This window comes from Somniosus microcephalus, chromosome 9 (genome assembly GCF_052327205.1).
Source record: "Somniosus microcephalus isolate GS21.2 chromosome 9, FLI_Smic_1.0, whole genome shotgun sequence".
NCBI lineage: Eukaryota > Metazoa > Chordata > Chondrichthyes > Squaliformes > Somniosidae > Somniosus > Somniosus microcephalus.
Window position 1 is genome coordinate 247,501,511 of NC_140995.1, and position 18,950 is coordinate 247,520,460.

Below are 18,950 nucleotides of genomic sequence, written 5' to 3' on the forward strand. Positions count from 1 at the left end.
CAGCACCCTGTGTCACTGACTGTATCTCTACTGATGTTAATCCAGCTCCCTCACTGTCACTCAGTAACCCCTCTCCCCCAGCGCCCTGTGTTACTGACTGTATCTCTACTGATGTTAATCCAGCTCCCTCACACTGTCACTCAGTAATCCCTCTCCCCAGCGCCCTGTGTCACTGACTGTATCTCTACTGATGTTAATCCAGCTCCCTCACACTGTCACTCAGTAACCCCTCTCCCCCAGTGCCCTGTGTTACTGACTGTATCTCTACTGATGTTAATCTAGCTCCCTCACACTGTCACTCAGTAACCCCTCTCCCCCAGTGCCCTGTGTCACTGACTGTATCTCTACTGATGTTAATCCAGCTCCCTCACACTGTCACTCAATAACCCCTCTCCCCCAATGCCCTGTGTTACTGACTGTATCTCTACTGATGTTAATCCAGCTCCCTCACACTGTCACTCAGTAACCGTTCACCCCCAGCACCCTGTGTTACTGACTGTATCTCTACTGATGTTAATCCAGCTCCCTCACACTGTCACTCAATAACCCCTCTCCCCCAGTGCCCTGTGTCACTGACTGTACCTCTACTGATGTTAATCCAGCTCCCTCACACTGTCACTCAGTAACCCCTCCCCCCCAGTGCCCTGTGTTACTGACTGTATCTCTACTGATGTTAATCCAGCTCCCTCACACTGTCACTCAGTAACCCCTCTCCCCCAGCGCCCTCTGTTACTGACTGTATCTCTACTGATGTTAATCCAGCTACCTCACACTGTCACTCAGTAACCCCTCTCCCCCAGCGCCCTGTGTTACTGACTGTATCTCTACTGATGTAAATCCAGCTCCCTCACACTGTCACTCAGTAACCCCTCTCCCCCAACGCCCTGTGTTACTGACTGTATCTCTACTGATGTTAATCCAGCTCCCTCACACTGTCACTCAGTAACCCCTCTCCCCCAGCGCCCTCTGTTACTGACTGTACCTCTACTGATGTTAATCCAGCTCCCTCACACTGTCACTCAGTAACCCCTCTCCCCCAACGCCCTGTGTTACTGACTGTATCTCTACTGATGTTAATCCAGCTCCCTCACACTGTCACTCAGTAACCCCTCTCCCCCAGCGCCCTCTGTTACTGACTGTACCTCTACTGATGTTAATCCAGCTCCCTCACACTGTCACTCAGTAACCCCTCTCCCCCAGCGCCCTCTGTTACTGACTGTATCTCTACTGATGTTAATCCAGCTCCCTCACACTGTCACTCAGTAACCCCTCTCCCCCAGCGCCCTGTGTTACTGACTGTATCTCTACTGATGTTAATCCAGCTCCCTCACACTGTCACTCAGTAACCCCTCTCCCCCAGCGCCCTGTGTTACTGACTGTATCTCTACTGATGTTAATCCAGCTCCCTCACACTGTCACTCAGTAACCCCTCTCCCCCAGCGCCCTGTGTTACTGACTGTATCTCTACTGATGTTAATCCAGCTCCCTCACACTGTCACTCAGTAACCCCTCTCCCCCAGCGCCCTCTGTTACTGACTGTATCTCTACTGATGTTAATCCAGCTCCCTCACACTGTCACTCAGTAACCCCTCTCCCCCAGCGCCCTCTGTTACTGACTGTATCTCTACTGATGTTAATCCAGCTCCCTCACACTGTCACTCAGTAACCCCTCCCCCCCAGCGCCCTGAAGTCAAAAGTGACGTCGGCACAAGGAGAGGGAGCTAATTGGTGAGCATCTGGTAAGTGTTTCTACTTGGCTTTCTGAAAGTTTTAAGTTTATTCCAGCTAGGTTAGTAAATAGTCTGTTAATTAGAGGCATGGCAGGGCAGCTCACACCCGTGGAATGCCCATCCTGTGCCATGTGGGAAGTCCTGGACACCTCCCGTGGTCTGGACGACCACACGTGCGGGAAGTGTCACCAGCTACAGCAGCTCGAGCACCGGGTTACGGAGCTTGAGCGGCGGCTGCAGTCACTCCTGTGCATCCGCGAGGCTGAGAGCTACGTGGATAGCACGTTTTGGGAGGTGGTCACCCCGCAGTGTAAGAGTGTGCAGGCAGAGGGAATGGGTGACCGTCAGACAGAAGAGGAGGGCCAGGCAGGTAGTGCAGGAGTCCCCTGAGCCCATCTTGCTCACCAACCAGTATTCGGTGCTGAGTGCTGATGAGGGCGATGGTTCCTCTGGGGAGTGCAGCCAGAGCCAAGTCCACAGCACCATGGAAGGCTCAGCTGTTCAGGCAGGGGGGAAGAGGAGAGGGAGAGCAATAGTGATAGGGGATTCAATAGTTAGGGGAGCAGACAGGCGCTTCTGCGGCCGCAGACGTGACTCCAGGATGATATGTTGCCTCCCTGGTTCCGGGTCAAGGATGTCACTGAACGGCTGCAGGGCATTCTGAGGGGGGAGGGTGAACAGCCAGAGGTTGTGGTCCATATCAGTACCAACGCCATAGGTAGGAAGAGGGATGAGGTCCTGCAAGCAGAGTTTAGGGAAGAGGTTAAAAAGCAGGATCTCAAAGGTAGTATTACTACCAGTGCCACGTGCTAGTGAGTACAGAAATAGGAAGGTACAGCAGATGAATGCGTGGCTGGAGAGATGGTGTAGGAGGGAGGGCTTTAGATTCCTGAGGAATTGGAACCGTTTCTGGGGGAGGTGGGACTTCTACAAGTCGGACGGGTTGCACCTCAATGGGAACGGGACCAATATCCTCACGGGAGGGTTTGCTAGTGCTGTTGGGGAGGGTTTAAACTAGCTTGGCAGGGGGATGGGAACCTAAGTATAGAGTCAATAGGAAGGGAAGAAAAACTGGAATTGGAAAACAAAAACGTAGAAAGTAAATTGGAAGGACAGAGGAATCAAGGGCGAGATAGTAGTCAACAAGGAGGTTTGCCTGTAGGAAATGGTATATACTTCAATGCAAGGAGTATAGCGAACAAGGCAGATGAGCTGAGGTCACAGGTAGATATTGGGACTATGATATTATAGCTATTACAGAGAGGTGGCTGAAAGAGGGGCAGGTATGGCAGCTCAACATTCCTGGTTACAGGACTTTCAGACGGGATAGAGAGGGAGGTAAAAGGGAGGGGGGGTCGCGGTATTGATTAAAGAAACTATTACAGCTGTGAGGAGGGATGATATGTTGGAGGGATCATCAAACGAGGCCATATGGGTCAAACTGAAAAACAAAAAAGGGGCAATCGCACTGCTGGGAGTGTACCAGAGAGCATGAAAAATTCTTGGCAAGTAACATCAAGAAAAACCCAAAGATGTTTTATAAATATATTAAGAGTAAGAGGATAACTAAAGAAAGGGTAGGGCCTATTAGCGATCATGAGGGTAATCTGTGTGTGGAGGCGGGAGACGTCGGTAGGGTTCTTAATGAATACTTTGCATCTGTTTTCACAAAGGAGAGGGGCTGTTGTGTATGTAATATGTGTGCTACTTTGAACCTATGGACAGGACTGCACTACTTGTAGGGCGTAGTGATACGCAGTACCACTCCTGGCCATAGGGGTATAAATAGTACTGTGGGTACTGATCTCCCCTCAGTTCCCGCCTGTGGGCATGAAGTAAAGACCCACGTATAGTCCCTACCTCCAACCAGTAAAGACCTGTTTGAGTTATACGTTTAAGTCTTTGTGTTAATTGTTCAATACAATACACATACTTAACACTGGCGACGAGTCAGAGTCTTACCCTGCGGCAGTTATTCCACGGCGGCTTCGTCCACAGACAGGACGTTGAAGAGAGGTTTCAAACCGCACCACCCCACTGGAAGCGACAGGCATTAGGACCCTGAAGCCTCCATCAGCGACTGAAAACTGGAGGACAGAAGACATCCTGCAGCTTCTTTTTCAACCTCAGTGGTGGGTAAGCCGAGCAGCGTTGGCTGCAAAGACAGGGCTGGGGGAAGTCGGAGGTACGAGGACGATCGCGATCGGGAGATAAGGGCCATCGATCGCAATCCCTGATAAGGGCCGCACTCGGGCTGAAAGGCGCAGCGTCGGCAGACACTGAAGGCGCGAGAGCCGTGGTGAAAAGCGCGGGCCATCGATCGCGGCGGAGATAAGGGCCGCACTCGGGGCTGAAGGGAGACGGCGTCGGGGGACGGGTGAAGACCGCCAAGCACGGGAAAACCGCCATTTTGTGGGCGGAGGACGACGGCAAGAGCGGGAAGCCGCCATCTTTGATAACAAGTAAAGAAAATAAAATCTGAGAAATTGCAAATCTACAATGCCTAAACACGGGAATATTAGCACCTTTGATAGTGACCTCGAAGATTGGGCCATATATGTTGAAAGAGTAAAAAATTATTGTAAGGCCAATAAAATTCGTGACCAAGATAAAGCTCTAACATTATTAAATTTAATGGGTGCGAAGACATACGGGCAATTGAAACACCTGTTATCACCAGATGAACCGGCGGATAAGACGTTCGATGAGATTGTTACTGTCCTGAAAGATCATCTAAACCCCACGCCGCTGATGCTAGCGGAACGATTTAAATTTTACGACAGAAGGCAGCTACAGCATGAAAGCAATGCTGAATATTTGCTGGAATTGCGTAAATTAGCGAAATATTGCCAGTTTGGAACGGGACTGACAGATGCACTACGAGACAAATTTGTGTGTGGTTTATTTAAACAGGATACACAAAAGCGACTGCTCGAGGAGAATGAGCTGACGCTTGAGAAGGCGGTCACTATGGCAGCAGCACACGAAGCCGCAGCGAGAGGCACGGCAGTAATGCAGCTACGGTCACCGGAGCTCAGTGCACACAAATTGGGTGAGAGTTCTGGCAAATGTTATCGTTGTGGAAAGACAACGCATGATCAGAACCAGTGTTGGTTTAAAAACCAAGAATGTAGAACTTGTGGTAGGCTTGGACACATAGCTAGAGTATGCAGGTCAGGGAAGAAGACCAGCAACAAGAAGTCACCGCAAGGAAAATACGCAAAAGTACACAAGGTGGCCGAGCAGGAGTCCGATTCAGACGCTAGCAGTAATGAACTGGCTGGCTTAAGCAGTATTGAACTGGCTAGCTTAAGGGTACTCAACGTGGGTAAGGGTGCAGACCTCCAGACAATTTGGGTCACTCTTCAGATAGAAGGAGTCCAAGTAAAACTGGAATTGGACACTGGATCGGCATTGACGGTCATAAATAAGAAAGATTATGGAAGGTTATTCCAACATATTCCCCTACAGGATACGGAGCTCATATTGAAAACATACACGGGGCAAAGAGTGTACCCCATCGGGAAAATTGAGGTCACAGTGGTCCACAAGGGCGAAGAAAGTCAAATAATGGACTTATATGTGCTATCTGAAGGAGGTCTTCCACTACTAGGACGGGAGTGGATTAGGAAAATGAATATTGACTGGCATTTCCTACAAACAATAACGAGTGAGAACTCGGTGAACATAATCAACCCAGACTCTGGAACTGATGATGGTAAGACCAACCCGTGTGCAAAAGACAAAGTTTCAGCACAGAATTCCACTGAGATAGAGAATTCTGAGTCTGTCCAGTCTACTGACATGCACATTTCTGAGGGACACCGGGCTCGAACTCAACTCCATTTCAAACTGCAACAGCAATTAGAACAAATGATTCGCCGTTTTGAGCAAGAGATGAATGCGACGAAAGAGTTCTTTGATATAGAGTGGGAACATCTGGAAAGACAACAGAAGCAGCTGCTGGTGCAAATGGAGCAGGAGCACACAAAACGTCTGATGTCAGAGGATTTAACGGTCAGCCAACTCCTGCATATGCTGAAGGACAGGACTCTGAAATGGGAAAAACTTGAACACGAACTTCAATATTCAAACGAAAGGGGTTCGGAGCTCTCAAAGGTTATTGGAAGAGCTGAGGTGGCAACACAGACTGAGATGACTGCAACAGAGCAGCCCTTGGATGCCAAAAGTACGCTGACTCACGTCAATGTAGAACAACAGACCGCTGAAACAGCTGCTACAGTAGAGGGATTGAATAGTCCGATCAATCAATCTCCAAAAGAAGTTGAAGTAGTAAAATCTCAAATGAGGTCATTAGTAAACGACTTGCTGAAAGCCCAGAAAAAGCTGGATGAAGAGGTACGCATGAAGAAGTCTCTTCAGGAAAGATGTCTGGACTTGGAACAAAAGCTGGCTAACGCCCAGCTGGGTATGGAGGAAATAGAAGACCCTCTCGCTGGCCTAGATCAGGACGACACCGAATATTACCATGACCTATTGAGTGACACTGAATATTATAGTGACCTGGTCTGCCCAGCTTGTGATGAAAACTCCCAAAGTGCAGAAATCAGGATGAATCACTTAAAGTCTAAGGAACATAGGGAGATGGTGGCGCTACAGCTGGCAGCTGACAGGGGAGCCCAGAGAGTCTCTAAGAAGCAGAAAAGGAAAAGACGAAGCAGAAGATGATAACCATCTGAACCATTATCACCCCTACCAGATCACACACGTGGTCCCTCCGAACGGAGCCAAATCAGTTCGGAAGTTCAAGCTGTTAAATCCATGGAAGGACTATTGAATGAGTCACCCCAGCAACGTGAACCGACTACACCACAGAGACTGAATCTGTGAACTATTTTCCGCAGAGATTGAATCTGTGAACTGTTTTCCGCAGAGACTGAATCTGTGATCTGTTTTGACATGAAGTTATCTATGTATCTATGTTATTCTGTTATGTAAACCTGAAGTTATATATGTATATATGTTATTACGTTATGTTAAATGGGGAGATGACTGTAAAGCTAAGAAGGGAGGAATGTTGCGTATGTAATATGTGTGCTACTTTAAACCTATGGACAGGACTGCACTACTTGTAGGGCGTAGTGATACGCAGTACCACTCCTGGCCATAGGGGTATAAATAGTACTGTGGGTACTGATCTCCCCTCAGTTCCCGCCTGTGGGCATGAAATAAAGACCTACGTGTAGTCCCTACCTCCAACCAGTAAAGACCTGTTTGAGTTATACGTTTAAGTCTTTGTGTTAATTGTTCAATACAATACACATACTTAACAGGGGCGAAGCAGACATTGCTATCGGGGGGCAGGGGTGTGAAATATTAGATGAAATAAACATAGTGAGAGAGGAAGTATTAAGCGGTTTAGCAGCTTTAAAAGTGGATAAATCCCCAAGCCCAGATGAAATGTATCCCAGGCTGTTAAGCGAAGCAAAAGAGGAAATAGCAGAGGCCCTGACCATCATTTTCCAATCCTCTCTGGCTTCAGGTGAGGTGCCAGAGGACTGGAGGACTGCTAATGTGGTACCCTTGTTTAAAAAGGGAGAAAAGGATAGACCGAGTAATTACAGGCCAGTCAGCCTAACCTCGGTGGTGGGAAAATTACTGGAAAGAATTCTGAAGGACAAGATAAATCTTCATTTAGAAAGACATGGATTAATCAAGGATACTCAGCATGGATTTGTTAAGGGAAGGTCATGTCTGACAAACTTGATTGAATTTTTTGAGGAGATAACAAGGAGGGTAGATGAGGGTAGTGCATTTGATGTAGTGTATATGGACTTTAGCAAGGCTTTTGATAAGGTTCCACATGGCAGACTGGTCACGAAGATAAAAGCCCATGGGATCCAGGGCAAAGTGTCAAGTTGGATTCAAAACTGGCTCGGAGACAGGAAGCAGAGGGTAATGGTTGATGGGTGTTTTTGTGACTGGAAGGCTGTTTCCAGTGGGGTTCCGCAGGGCTCAGTACTGGGTCCCTTGCTTTTTGTGGTATATATCAATGATCTAGACTTGAATATAGGGGGTATGTTTAAGAAGTTTGCAGATGATACTAAAATCGGCTGTGTGGCTGATACTGAAGAAGGAAGCTGTAAACTGCAGGGAGATATCAATAAATTGGTCAGGTGGGCAGAACAGTGGCAAATGGAATTCAATCCGGAGAAGTGTGAGGTAATGCATTTGGGGAGGGCTAACAAGGAAAGGGAATACACATTAAATGGTAGGACACTGAGTAGTGTAGAGGAACAAGGGGACCTTGGAGTGCATGTCCACAGATCCCTGAAGGTAGCAGGCCAGGTAGATAAGGTGGTTAAGAAGGCATACGGAATGGATGCCTTTATTAGCCGTGGCATAGAATACAACAGCAGGGGGGTTATGCTTCAACTGTATAAAACGCTAGTTAGGCCTCAGCTAGAATACTGCGTGTAGTTCTGGTCACCACATTACAGGAAAGATGTGATTGCACTAGAGAGGGTACAGAGGAGATTTACAAGGATGTTGCTGGGAGTAGAGAATCTTAGCTCTGAGGAAAGACTGGATAGGCTGGGTCTGTTTTCCTTGGAGCAGAGGAGGCTGAGGGGAGACCTTATTGAGGTGTATAAAATTATGAGGGGCCTTGATAAAGTGGATAGAAAGGACCTATTTCCCTTAGCAGAGGGGTCAAAAACCAGGGGGCACAGATTTAAAGTAATTGGTGGAAGGTTTAGAGGGGATTTGAGGGGAAATTTCTTCACCCAGAGGATTGTGGGGTCTGGAACTCACTGCCTGAAAGGGTGGTAGAGGCAGGAACCCTAACCACATTTAAAAAGTACTTGGATGTGCACTTGGGATGCTCTAACCTGCAGGGCTACGGACCGAGAGCTGGGAAGTGGGATCAGGCTGGATAGCTCTTTGTTGGCCGGCGCGGACACGATGGGCCAAAATGGCCTCCTCCCGTGCTGTAACTTTCTATGATTCTATCATTTTATGATTAATGACTTGGATGAACGGACTGAGTGTAATGTAGCCAAATTTGCTGATGATACAAAGATAGGACATAAGGAATAGGAGCAGTAGGCCAATCGGCCCATCTAGCCTGCTCCGCCATTCAATGAGATCATGGCTGATCTTCCGCCTCAACTCCATTCACCGGCCCTATCGCCATATCCCTTGATGCCCTTACTAGTCAGAAATCTATCGACTTCTGTTTTGAATATACCCAATGACTGAGCCTCCATCTGCCATGTTCTCGCCCACTGTAGGGGTTTCGCAAAATTCCCCTAATTTCCCTGAAGATAAAAGAAACATTGGTCCACATCGTGGATGAAGATTTATGTGTTTTGAATTGCCTCTGGGTCAGATCAATGTTTTAAAGCATGCTCAGAACCACGAAAGACTGCTGAGCTGGGCTGAGCTGGACTACAACAGAATCGAGGAAATTCGTGGAAATATTCACACACATTGAGACAGTACATCTTGATTAAAATTTGTGGCCTTGAGCCCGGTCAATTCACAAAGGTTTTAAAATGGCCATCAGCAAAAAGCATGGCAAAAGCAGCTAGGCAGCTTGCAATGTGTCTGTGTGAAAGACCTGTCAATCAAACCAGGGAGGTCAGGAGTTGCCCACTTGACCCGAGGCCGCAGAGACAGGCCGATTATGGCTGCCTATGTTTAAACAAGCAATTCAGCAACCAATCACAGTCCTTTTTTTTGTGTACTGGAACTTTAGGCAGGAATTTTCCAGACAGAACGGCAGGAGCACACAGGTATAAAGATAGCTGAGAAGCTATCTTTCTCTTTTTACTTCACTGGACCACAGGTGAGCAGGGTGTTCTGACTCCTCAACAAGACAACCTAGCAAGGAGTTTGGGGTGGTGATTTAAGGGAATTGCTAAGATTGTTTAAATAACATTGTAGCCATTGTATCCCTTGTTTTCGCCGTTTACCCCCCCCCCCCACTGTTATACACTCTTACTGCATTTACTGTGTTCGTGTGGTATAGTTTATATTTGATTATGGTTTCTTTAGTTTAATAAATTTTGACTTTTCTCACATCCAAACCAATTGTCCGTTGTAATATCATTAATTATAAGTCCTCCAGTCAGAACTGAAAGGTGGGGTAGCGATTCGGAACCGCTGTTAAAATTGGTTTACAGTGCAGCAGGCAAAAAGGCTGCTGGCCAGGTATGTTACCATAAACCAGTTAATAGATGCCCCCCTCAGAATCACAGAAACCCCACAGTGCAGATAGAGGCCATTTCGGCCCATCGAGCCTGCACCGACACATATCCCACCTGATCCCCGTAACCCCTACACCAACACATATCCCACCCTATCCCCGTAACCCCACGTATTAATCCCCCTAACACTAAGGGTCAATTTATCATAGCCAATCAACCTAACCTGCACATCTTTGGACTGTGGGAGGAAACCGGAGCACCCGGAGAAAACCCACGCAAACACGGGGAGAATGTGCAAACTCCACACAGACAGTCACCCGAGGCCGGATTCGAACCCGGGTCCCTGGCGCTGTGAGGCAACAGTGCTAACCACTATGCCACCGTGCTGCCCGCCTACACCCACTCACTGAGCCTGTCGAGAGCCCCTTGAAGCCTCTTCACATCCTCTTCGCAACTGACACTGCCACCTAGCTTTGTATCATCAGCAAATTTGGAAATGTTATATTTAGTCCCCTCATCCAAATCATTGATATAGATTGTGAATAGCTGGGCCCAAGCACCGATCCTTGCGGTACCCCACTAGTCACAGCCTGCCATCCTGAAAAAGACCCATTTATCCCTACTCTTTGTTTTCTGTCTGTTAACCAATTCTCAATCCATGCTAGTATATTACCCCCAATTCCAGGTGCCCTAATTTTGTTCACCAACCTCTTGTGTGGGACCTTATCGAAGGCCTTCTGAAAATCCAAATACACCACATCTACCGGTTCCCCTTTGTCTGCTCCACTAGTTACATCCTCAAAGAACTCCAATAGGTTTGTCAAACAGGATTTCCCTTTCATAAATCCATGTTGACTCTGCCCAATCTTACTATTAGTTTCTAAGTGCCCAGTTATTGCATCCTTTATAATAGATTCCAGCATTTTCCCAACTACTGATGTGAGACTAACAGGTCTGTAGTTCCCCGTTTTCTCTCTCCCTCCTTTCTTAAATAGTGGGGTTACATTTGCTATCCTCCAATCTGCAGGAACTGTTCCAGAATCTATAGAATTTTGGAAGATGACAACCAATGCGTCCACTATCCCAATGGCCACCTCTTTCAAAACCCTAGGATGTAGGTCATCCGGTCCTTGGGATTTATCGACTTTTAGTCCCATTAATTTTGCTAGTACTGTTTTTTTTACAATAATCATTTCTTTAAGTTCCTCATTCTCGCCATACCCTTGGTTTTCTCGTATTTCTGGGAGGTTTTTTGTGTCTTCCTCCGTGAAGACAGAAACAAAGAATTTATTTAATTTCTCTGCCATTTCCTCATTCCCCATTATAAACAGGTGGGAAAACAAGTTGCGAGGAGGATGCAAAGAATCTCCAAAGGGATATAGTCAGGCTAAGTGGGCAAAAATCTGGCAGATGGAGTTTAATGTGGGGAAATGCGAGGTAATCCACTTGGTAGGAAAAATATAAAAGCAAATTATTATTTAAATGGGGAGAGATTACAAAATGCTGCGGTACAGAGGGATCTGGGGGTCCTTGTACATGAAACACAAAGTTAGCATGCAGGTACAGCAAGTAATTAGGAAGGCAAATGGAATGTTGGCCTTTATTGCAAAGGGGATGGAGTATAAAAATAGGGAAGTCCTGCTACAACTGTACAGGGCGTTGGTGAGACCACACCTGGAGTACTGTGTACAGTTTTGGTCTCCTTATTTAAGGAGGGATATACTTGCATTGGAGGCAGTTCAGGGAAGGTTCTCGAGGTTGATTCCTGAGATGAAGGGGTTGTCTTATGAAGAAAGGTTGAGCAGGTTGGGCCGATACTCATTGGAGTTTAGAAGAATGAGAGGGGATCTTATTGAAACATATAGGGGGGGAAATTCGGTTGGTTAGTGCCTCCGGGGGGCGCTGACGGGGCGCGAGGAACTTAGCGCCTGAGCGCGGTGATTTTAGCGGCGCTCGTGATATTGACCTGTTGTTTTGCAGCGCTAAACACTACCACCACGATCTCCTGCGCCGGCAGATCGTGACATCAGTCAAGCCTGCAATGTCCCGGTAGTGCCCCGGACCGGATATTGAGTCGCGCCCCCTGCCTTAGTGCCTGCCGCTAGGAACGACAGGTAGAGGGGAGTGTTTTCAAATCGGGAAGGGGCTGGGGGAGCGCTATTTAAAGGCGGGCACTTCCTGCCTTTTCTTGGTTTTAACGCTGTCCTGAGGAGTTTTGGCCCTCAGCACCACTCTTGAGGTTCCTAAGCGCCGAGCTCTTTCCCTGGGCCTCTCCATTAGTGCTTCCAACACAAACGCTTTCGAGGTCTCTCCAGGCCGAGATGCAAGGCTGCACTAAGCAGGGTGTAGCTGGCCAGCAAGAACTGGATGGCGCCAGTCTGTCTGGCTTCCATGGTAACTGCCATCGCCTGAGCTTCGCCCGCGTTCTGAGGTAGCACCTCGCTCCCCAACGTTAGCGCCTTAAGAGAGGTGTGTAGCGCCTGATTTAACACTCCAATCACCTCCAGGGGCGATAGAGGCAAGTTTTGCAGTCGGAGGCGATACCGCAAACTCTTTATTATCCGGCACCGACGGGACCGGCGTGGTGCCGGTTTATCAAAAAGCCCGGATTACAGAGAGGTGTAGTTAAAAGGTACGAGAGCCCCGTACACAGCAACAAATCCAGGCTTCCCTGTTGCTTAGCAACAGGTGCAGGAACTCCGGCCACAAGATCCAGGTGTCCCTGTTGCTTAGCAACAAATGCAGGAACCCCGGTTACACGGCCACAGATCCAGGAACTGCCACTAATATGAAGTAAAACTTACCCGAACCGACTCCTGAATTTTGCCGGTTAACAGAGATTTCCGGTTATTTAGGTGCCGGTAAATCGAGAGTTTCCTGTAATTCGCGACGAACACTAAACTTTGCGCCCGGCTGATATTAGCGCCTCAAAATGGGCGATACCCAATTTTTCCCCCATAAGATTAGGAGAGGGCTTGACAGGGTAGATGCAGAGAGGATGTTTCCCCTCGTGGGGGAATCTAGAACTCGGGGGCATAGTTTCAGAATAAAGGGGAACCCTTTTAAATCAGAAATAAGGAGGAATTTCTTCTCTCAGAGGGTCGTGAATCACTCACACTCACTCTCACACACTCACACACTCACACACACACTCACTCACACTCACACTCACACACACACTCACACATACACACACTCTCACACACACACTCACACACTCTCACACACACACACTCACACTCACACTCACACACTCACACACTCTCACACTCTCACACACTCACACTCACACTCACACACACACACACTCACACACTCTCACACACACACACTCACACTCACACTCACACACACACACACACACACACACACACTCACACTCACACTCACACACTCACACACTCACACACTCTCACACTCTCACACACTCACACTCACACACTCACACACACACACACACACACTCACACACACACACACTCTCACACACACACACTCACACACTCTCACACACACACTCACACTCACACACTCACACACTCTCACACACACACACTCACACACTCTCACACACACACACTCACACTCACACACTCACACACACACACACTCACACACACACACACTCTCACACACACACACTCACACACTCTCACACACACACACTCACACTCACACTCACACACTCACACACACACACACACTCACACACTCTCACACTCTCACACACTCACACTCACACACACACACACACACACTCACACACTCTCACACACACACACTCACACTCACACTCACACACTCACACACACACACACACACACACACTCATTCACACTCACACTCACACACACACTCACACACACACACACTCTCACACACACACTCACACTCTCAGACACTCACACTCACACACACACTCACACACACACACTCACACACTCACTCACTCACTCACACTCACACACTCACTCACTCTCACACACACTCACACACACACACTCACTCACTCACTCACACACACACACTCTCACACACACACACACACTCACTCACTCACTCACTCACACTCACTCACTCACACACTCTCACACTCTCACACACTCTCACACACTCTCTCACACACTCACACACACAAACATTGGCAGCACAGCAATTTGGATGAGAGGTTGAAAGCCATGCCACTCCTCTGATAGTAAAGCTCACACAGTCCATGCTGAACATGCCAAGAGCAAACCACAGCGCCATGCAGGTGAGGCACACCATCCAATTACCTCAGCGCCACCTTGTCCAACAGCCTTTTTCCTTCGCTTGAGGCTACCAAAGGTATTCCCTAAAAATCCCCGGCACCTCTTCCAAAAGCTTTTAGAGGGCTGGGGAAATGGAAAAGTGAAAGAGAGGAGGGGGCAAGTGGAGGAGAGGGGAGAGGGGAGAGGAGAGGGGAGAGGAGAGGGGAGAGGAGAGGGGAGGGGGGAGGAGGGGGAGGAGAGGGGAGAGGAGAGGAGAGAGGGAAGGAGAGGGGAGAGGGGAGGAGAGGGGAGGAGGAGGAGAGGAGAGGGGAGAGAAGGGGAGAGGAGAGGGGAGGAGGGGGGAGGAGAGGGGAGGAGAGGGGAGAGGAGAGGGGAGAGGGAAGGAGAGGGGAGAGGAGGGGAGAGGGGAGGAGGGAGGAGGGAGGAGAGGAGAGGGGAGAGGGAAGGAGAGGGGAGGGGAGGGGAGAGGGGAGGAGGGAGGAGGGAGGAGAGGAGAGGGGAGAGGAGAGGAGGAGAGGGGAGGAGAGAGGGAAGGAGAGGGGAGGGGAGAGGAGGAGAGAAGGGGAGAGGAGAGAGGGAGAGGAGAGGAGAGAGGGAAGGAGAGGGGAGGGGAGAGGAGGAGAGGGGAGGAGAGAGGGAAGGAGAGGGGAGGGGAGAGGAGGAGAGAAGGGGAGAGGAGAGAGGGAGGGAGAGGAGAGAGGGAAGGAGAGGGGAGGGGAGAGGAGGAGAGAAGGGGAGAGGAGAGAGGGAGGGAGAGGAGAGAGGGAAGGAGAGGGGAGGGGAGAGGAGAGAGAAGGGGAGGAGAGGGGAGAGGAGAGTGGAGGGGAGGGGAGAGGAGGAGAGGAGAGGGGAGGAGAGCGGGGAGGGGAGGGGAGGAGGGAAGAGACCACAGGTGAGAATGGGGAGGCACAATTAGAAAACTCTACCCCTCTACCATTTTATAGCTTCTGCAATCTCGGGGCACTCGGCCCATCTTAATGTGTAATGGCCCTAATACACCCCGCTGTGCGGAATCCCTGCTGATCTCCCTCTCCCTCTCTCCCTCTCTGTCTCTCTCGCTCTATCTATCTCTCTGTCTCTCCTCTATCTGTCTCTCTCTCCCTCTCTCTCTTTCCCCCTCTCTCAGTCTCTCTCTCTGTCTCTCTCTATCTCTCTCTTTCTACCTCTCTCTCTCTCCCCCTCTCTCTCTGTAGTGTATGTACCTTTAAGTCAGAACTACTTTTACAGCTCCTGTATACTGTAGTACCGGCAGTGACCACACCTGTATATAAGCCTTGAGCATGCCTCTGTACCCCCAGTCTTGAGACTACCCTACTCCAGTAAACACCTGTTGGTTGTTAAGTTACAGCCTCCGTGTAGTTATTGAAAAACATCATACTCTCAGAATCACGGATCTAACAGTGGCGACGAGTGTCGATTCAAATCTACCTGCAACTCTGCATTTCCCTTCGAGGATTCGCTCCGGGAGGGCAGTGGAAGAAAGTCGAGGCCAGAAACACGGGCGTCGACCACGAGCAACCGCCCAGTCATCCGGCAGAGAGTGAACATCGCAGGGGAGGCTGTGGAGAGCCGGGCTTGGTTCCCCAGCCACGACGAGCAGCAATAGACTGACGACAGGTACAGCACAGACCCTTCCTGGACAGCGGCGGCTGGAGCCGACCGACGGCGGAGAAAAAGCCGAGCAGCGTCGACAGGGTAAGATAGAGGGTGAAGCGCACAGGGCAGCAGCCGGGTTCAGGACCGAGCGGCGGAAACAGGAAAGGCGCACAGAAAAAAAGAACGCGCAGAGCACAGCCAGGGCTCAAGGGCTGAACAGTGTCCGCGGGGAGAAGAAGGGAGAGCGCTGGAGACGCCATTGAGCCGCGGAGAAGAAGGAAGAGCACGGGAGACGCCATTTTTAGAAGCCACAGCGGAGAAGAAGGGCGAGCGCGGGAAGAAAGGAAAGCGCGGGAGACGCCATTTTGTGCCAGCGGAGAAGAAAGGAAAGCGCGGGAGATGCCATTTTGTGCCAGCGGAGAAGAAAGGAAAGCGCGGGAGACGCCATTTTGTGCCAGCGGAGAAGAAGGGGAAGTGCGGGAGACGCCATTTTTGACAGTTAAATCACACCCAGGGATGCCGAAGAGTGGCAGTATCTCTACGTTCGACAATGAAGTCGAAGATTGGGCGACATATGTGGAACGTATTGAGGTGTACTGCAGGGCGAATGAAGTGCCAGATGCTAATAAAGCACTGGTTCTGTTAAATTCCATGGGTGCAAAAACTTATGGGTTACTGCGAAACCTAATTACCCCAGAGAAGCCTGTGAACAAGAATTTCGAAAGCATAGTAGAAATCCTACAGGACCACTTAAACCCCACACCGCTGCTGATAGCAGAACGATTTAAGTTCCATAAAAGGAACCAACACAAAGATGAAAGCAATGCTGAGTACTTAACGGAACTGCGCAAGCTATCGAAACACTGCCAGTTTGGAGTGGGACTAGCAGATACGTTAAGGGACAAGTTTGTGTGTGGGCTGTAAAGTGAAGGAACCCAGAAACGGCTTCTATCAGAAAAGGATCTTACGCTGGACAAGGCTTTCAGTATGGCAGTATCACACGAAGCAGCCGCAAGGGGCGCTGCAGAGATACAACGGAGACCGCAAGAATATGGCACCAATGAAATGTCCTATGGAACAGGGAAGTGTTATCGCTGCGGCAGAACAACACACGACCAGAAGGATTGTTGGTTCAAGGACCAAGTGTGCAGACAGTGTGGAAAAGCAGGACACATAGCAAGAGTCTGCAGGTCTGGAAAGAAAACCAACAGCAAGAAATCTCCACAGGAGAAGTACAAAAAGGTACACAAGGTGATGGACAGTAGTTCAGATGAACAGAAAAGTGACACAGACTCCGGAAGCAAGGAGCTGGGTTGTCTGAAACTACATAAGGTAACCAAAATGGAGGATCACCAGACTATCTGGGTTACACTCAAGATAAGATGGAGCCCAAGTGAAAATGGAATTGGACACAGGATCAGCCCTAACAGTCATAAACCAAAGGGACTACAAGCGGCTATTTTCACATATACCCTTGAAAGCTACAGAGATTGTCTTGAAGACGTACACGGGGCAAAAAGTCTACCCCAAAGGAAAAATAAGGGTGAAAGTGATATACAAAGGCCAGGAACTACCTAAAATGGACATATATGTATTGCCAGATGGAGGACCACCACTGCTAGGACGTGAATAGATCCGGAAGATACAATTAGACTGGCATTCCATACAGGCACTGAAGGTTGAGGCCAAAAAGGATGACAACGTCACACCTGGACGACTGTCAAAATTGCTAACTGACGCAAAAGAAGTGTTCCAGGAGGGACTCGGAACACTAAAAGGCATAACAGCAATGATTAAAATAGAGGAAAATGCAAGCCCAAAGTTTCTTAAGGCCAGACCGGTGCCTTATGCGATCAGACCAGCTGTTGAAGCAGAGCTGGAAGGGTTGGAACGTTCAGGAGTACTGTCCAAAGTAGACTGGAGCGAGTGGGCTACACCCATCATTCCTGTAATGAAGAGGTCGTTGAGTAATACGCCTGGGGAACCAAAGAAGGTCCGCATCTGTGGGGATTTTAAGGTGACAGTGAACCCAGTCCTTCACACGGTACAATATCCGCTTCCACGAATTGAGGATATTTTCGCCTCGCCATCTGGAGGTAAACGCTTCACCAAAATTGATCTAGCCCAGGCGTACTTGCAAATGGAGGTAGAAGAAGCCTCGAAACAATACCTTACGATCAACACTCAAAGGTCTCTATCAATACAACCGGCTGGTGTTCGGGGTAGCATCGGCTCCGGCTATTTGGCAAAGGGCGATGGATCAAGTCCTGCAAGGGATTCCAGGGACCCAGTGTTATTTGGACGACATCCTGGTCACGGGCGAAAATGACAGTGATCACCTCGCCAACTTGGAGAAGGTGCTCACCAGATTAAAGGAATATGGGCTACGAGCTAATCGCCACAAGTGCGAGTTTTTCCAGAAGCAGATCTCGTATTGTGGCCACGTCCTCGATGAAGAGGGGTTACATAAGTCCCCTGAAAAGATTGAGGCAGTAGTCAAGGCTCCAGCACCGGAAAATGTGTCACAACTGAGGTCGTTCCTCGGGCTGGTGAACTACTACCATAAGTTCTTACCAAATTTGTCCACGGTATTACACCCACTGAACACCCTACTGCAAACAGGGGTGCCATGGAAGTGGAATGATGAACGTAGACGAGCTTTCCAGAAGTGTAAAGAATTGATCACATCAAAAGAGGTGTTGGCCCATTTCAACCCAGCACTACCAATTCGTTTGGCATGTGATGCATCACCCTATGGTATTGGAGCGGTGCTGTCGCACAAATTCCCAGACGGGTTGGAGAGGCCAGTAGCCTTTGCGTCTCGGTCACTAACCTCAGCCGAGCGCAACTACGCCCAGATTGACAGGGAGGCCCTCAGCCTAGTATGGGGAGTAAAAAAATTCAACCACTATCTGCATGGGCAGAAGTTCACCTTGCTGACTGACCACCAACCACTTGTCTCCATCTTTAATCCTAAGAAGGGCGTTCCAGTGATGACTGCACAACGGTTACAAAGATGGTCCCTGTTTCTAGGGGCGAATCAATATGAAATAGAATATAAAGGCACGAAACAGCATGGAAACGCTGATGGGCTATGGCGCCTGCCACTGCCTGCTGTGGAGGAAGCACCAGCAGTGGACCCTATCGAGATATTTTATTCGTCAATAATTGAACGATTGCCAGTAACGAACGCGGATATAGAG

At 49.1% G+C, this 18,950-nt stretch overlaps 1 protein-coding gene across 10 annotated transcripts in view; it reads right to left on the bottom strand.

Moving 5' to 3' along the window:
• Window positions 1–18,950, bottom strand: part of LOC147113198 (uncharacterized) — a 337,266-nt gene that overhangs the window by 78,934 nt on the left and 239,382 nt on the right. For 9 of the 10 annotated variants that reach the window (XR_015079637.1, XM_085998113.1, XM_085998114.1 and 6 more), the window contains one exon: window positions 14,176–14,274. The exons of the other annotated variant lie outside the window; for it this stretch is intronic. Coding sequence is in view for 8 of the 9 variants with exons in the window: in XM_085998113.1 (XP_085854239.1) it covers window positions 14,176–14,274 (99 nt within the window). In the remaining variant the exon portion in view is untranslated. The remainder of the gene's footprint in view (window positions 1–14,175; window positions 14,275–18,950) is intronic. 10 annotated transcript variants of the gene reach the window in all.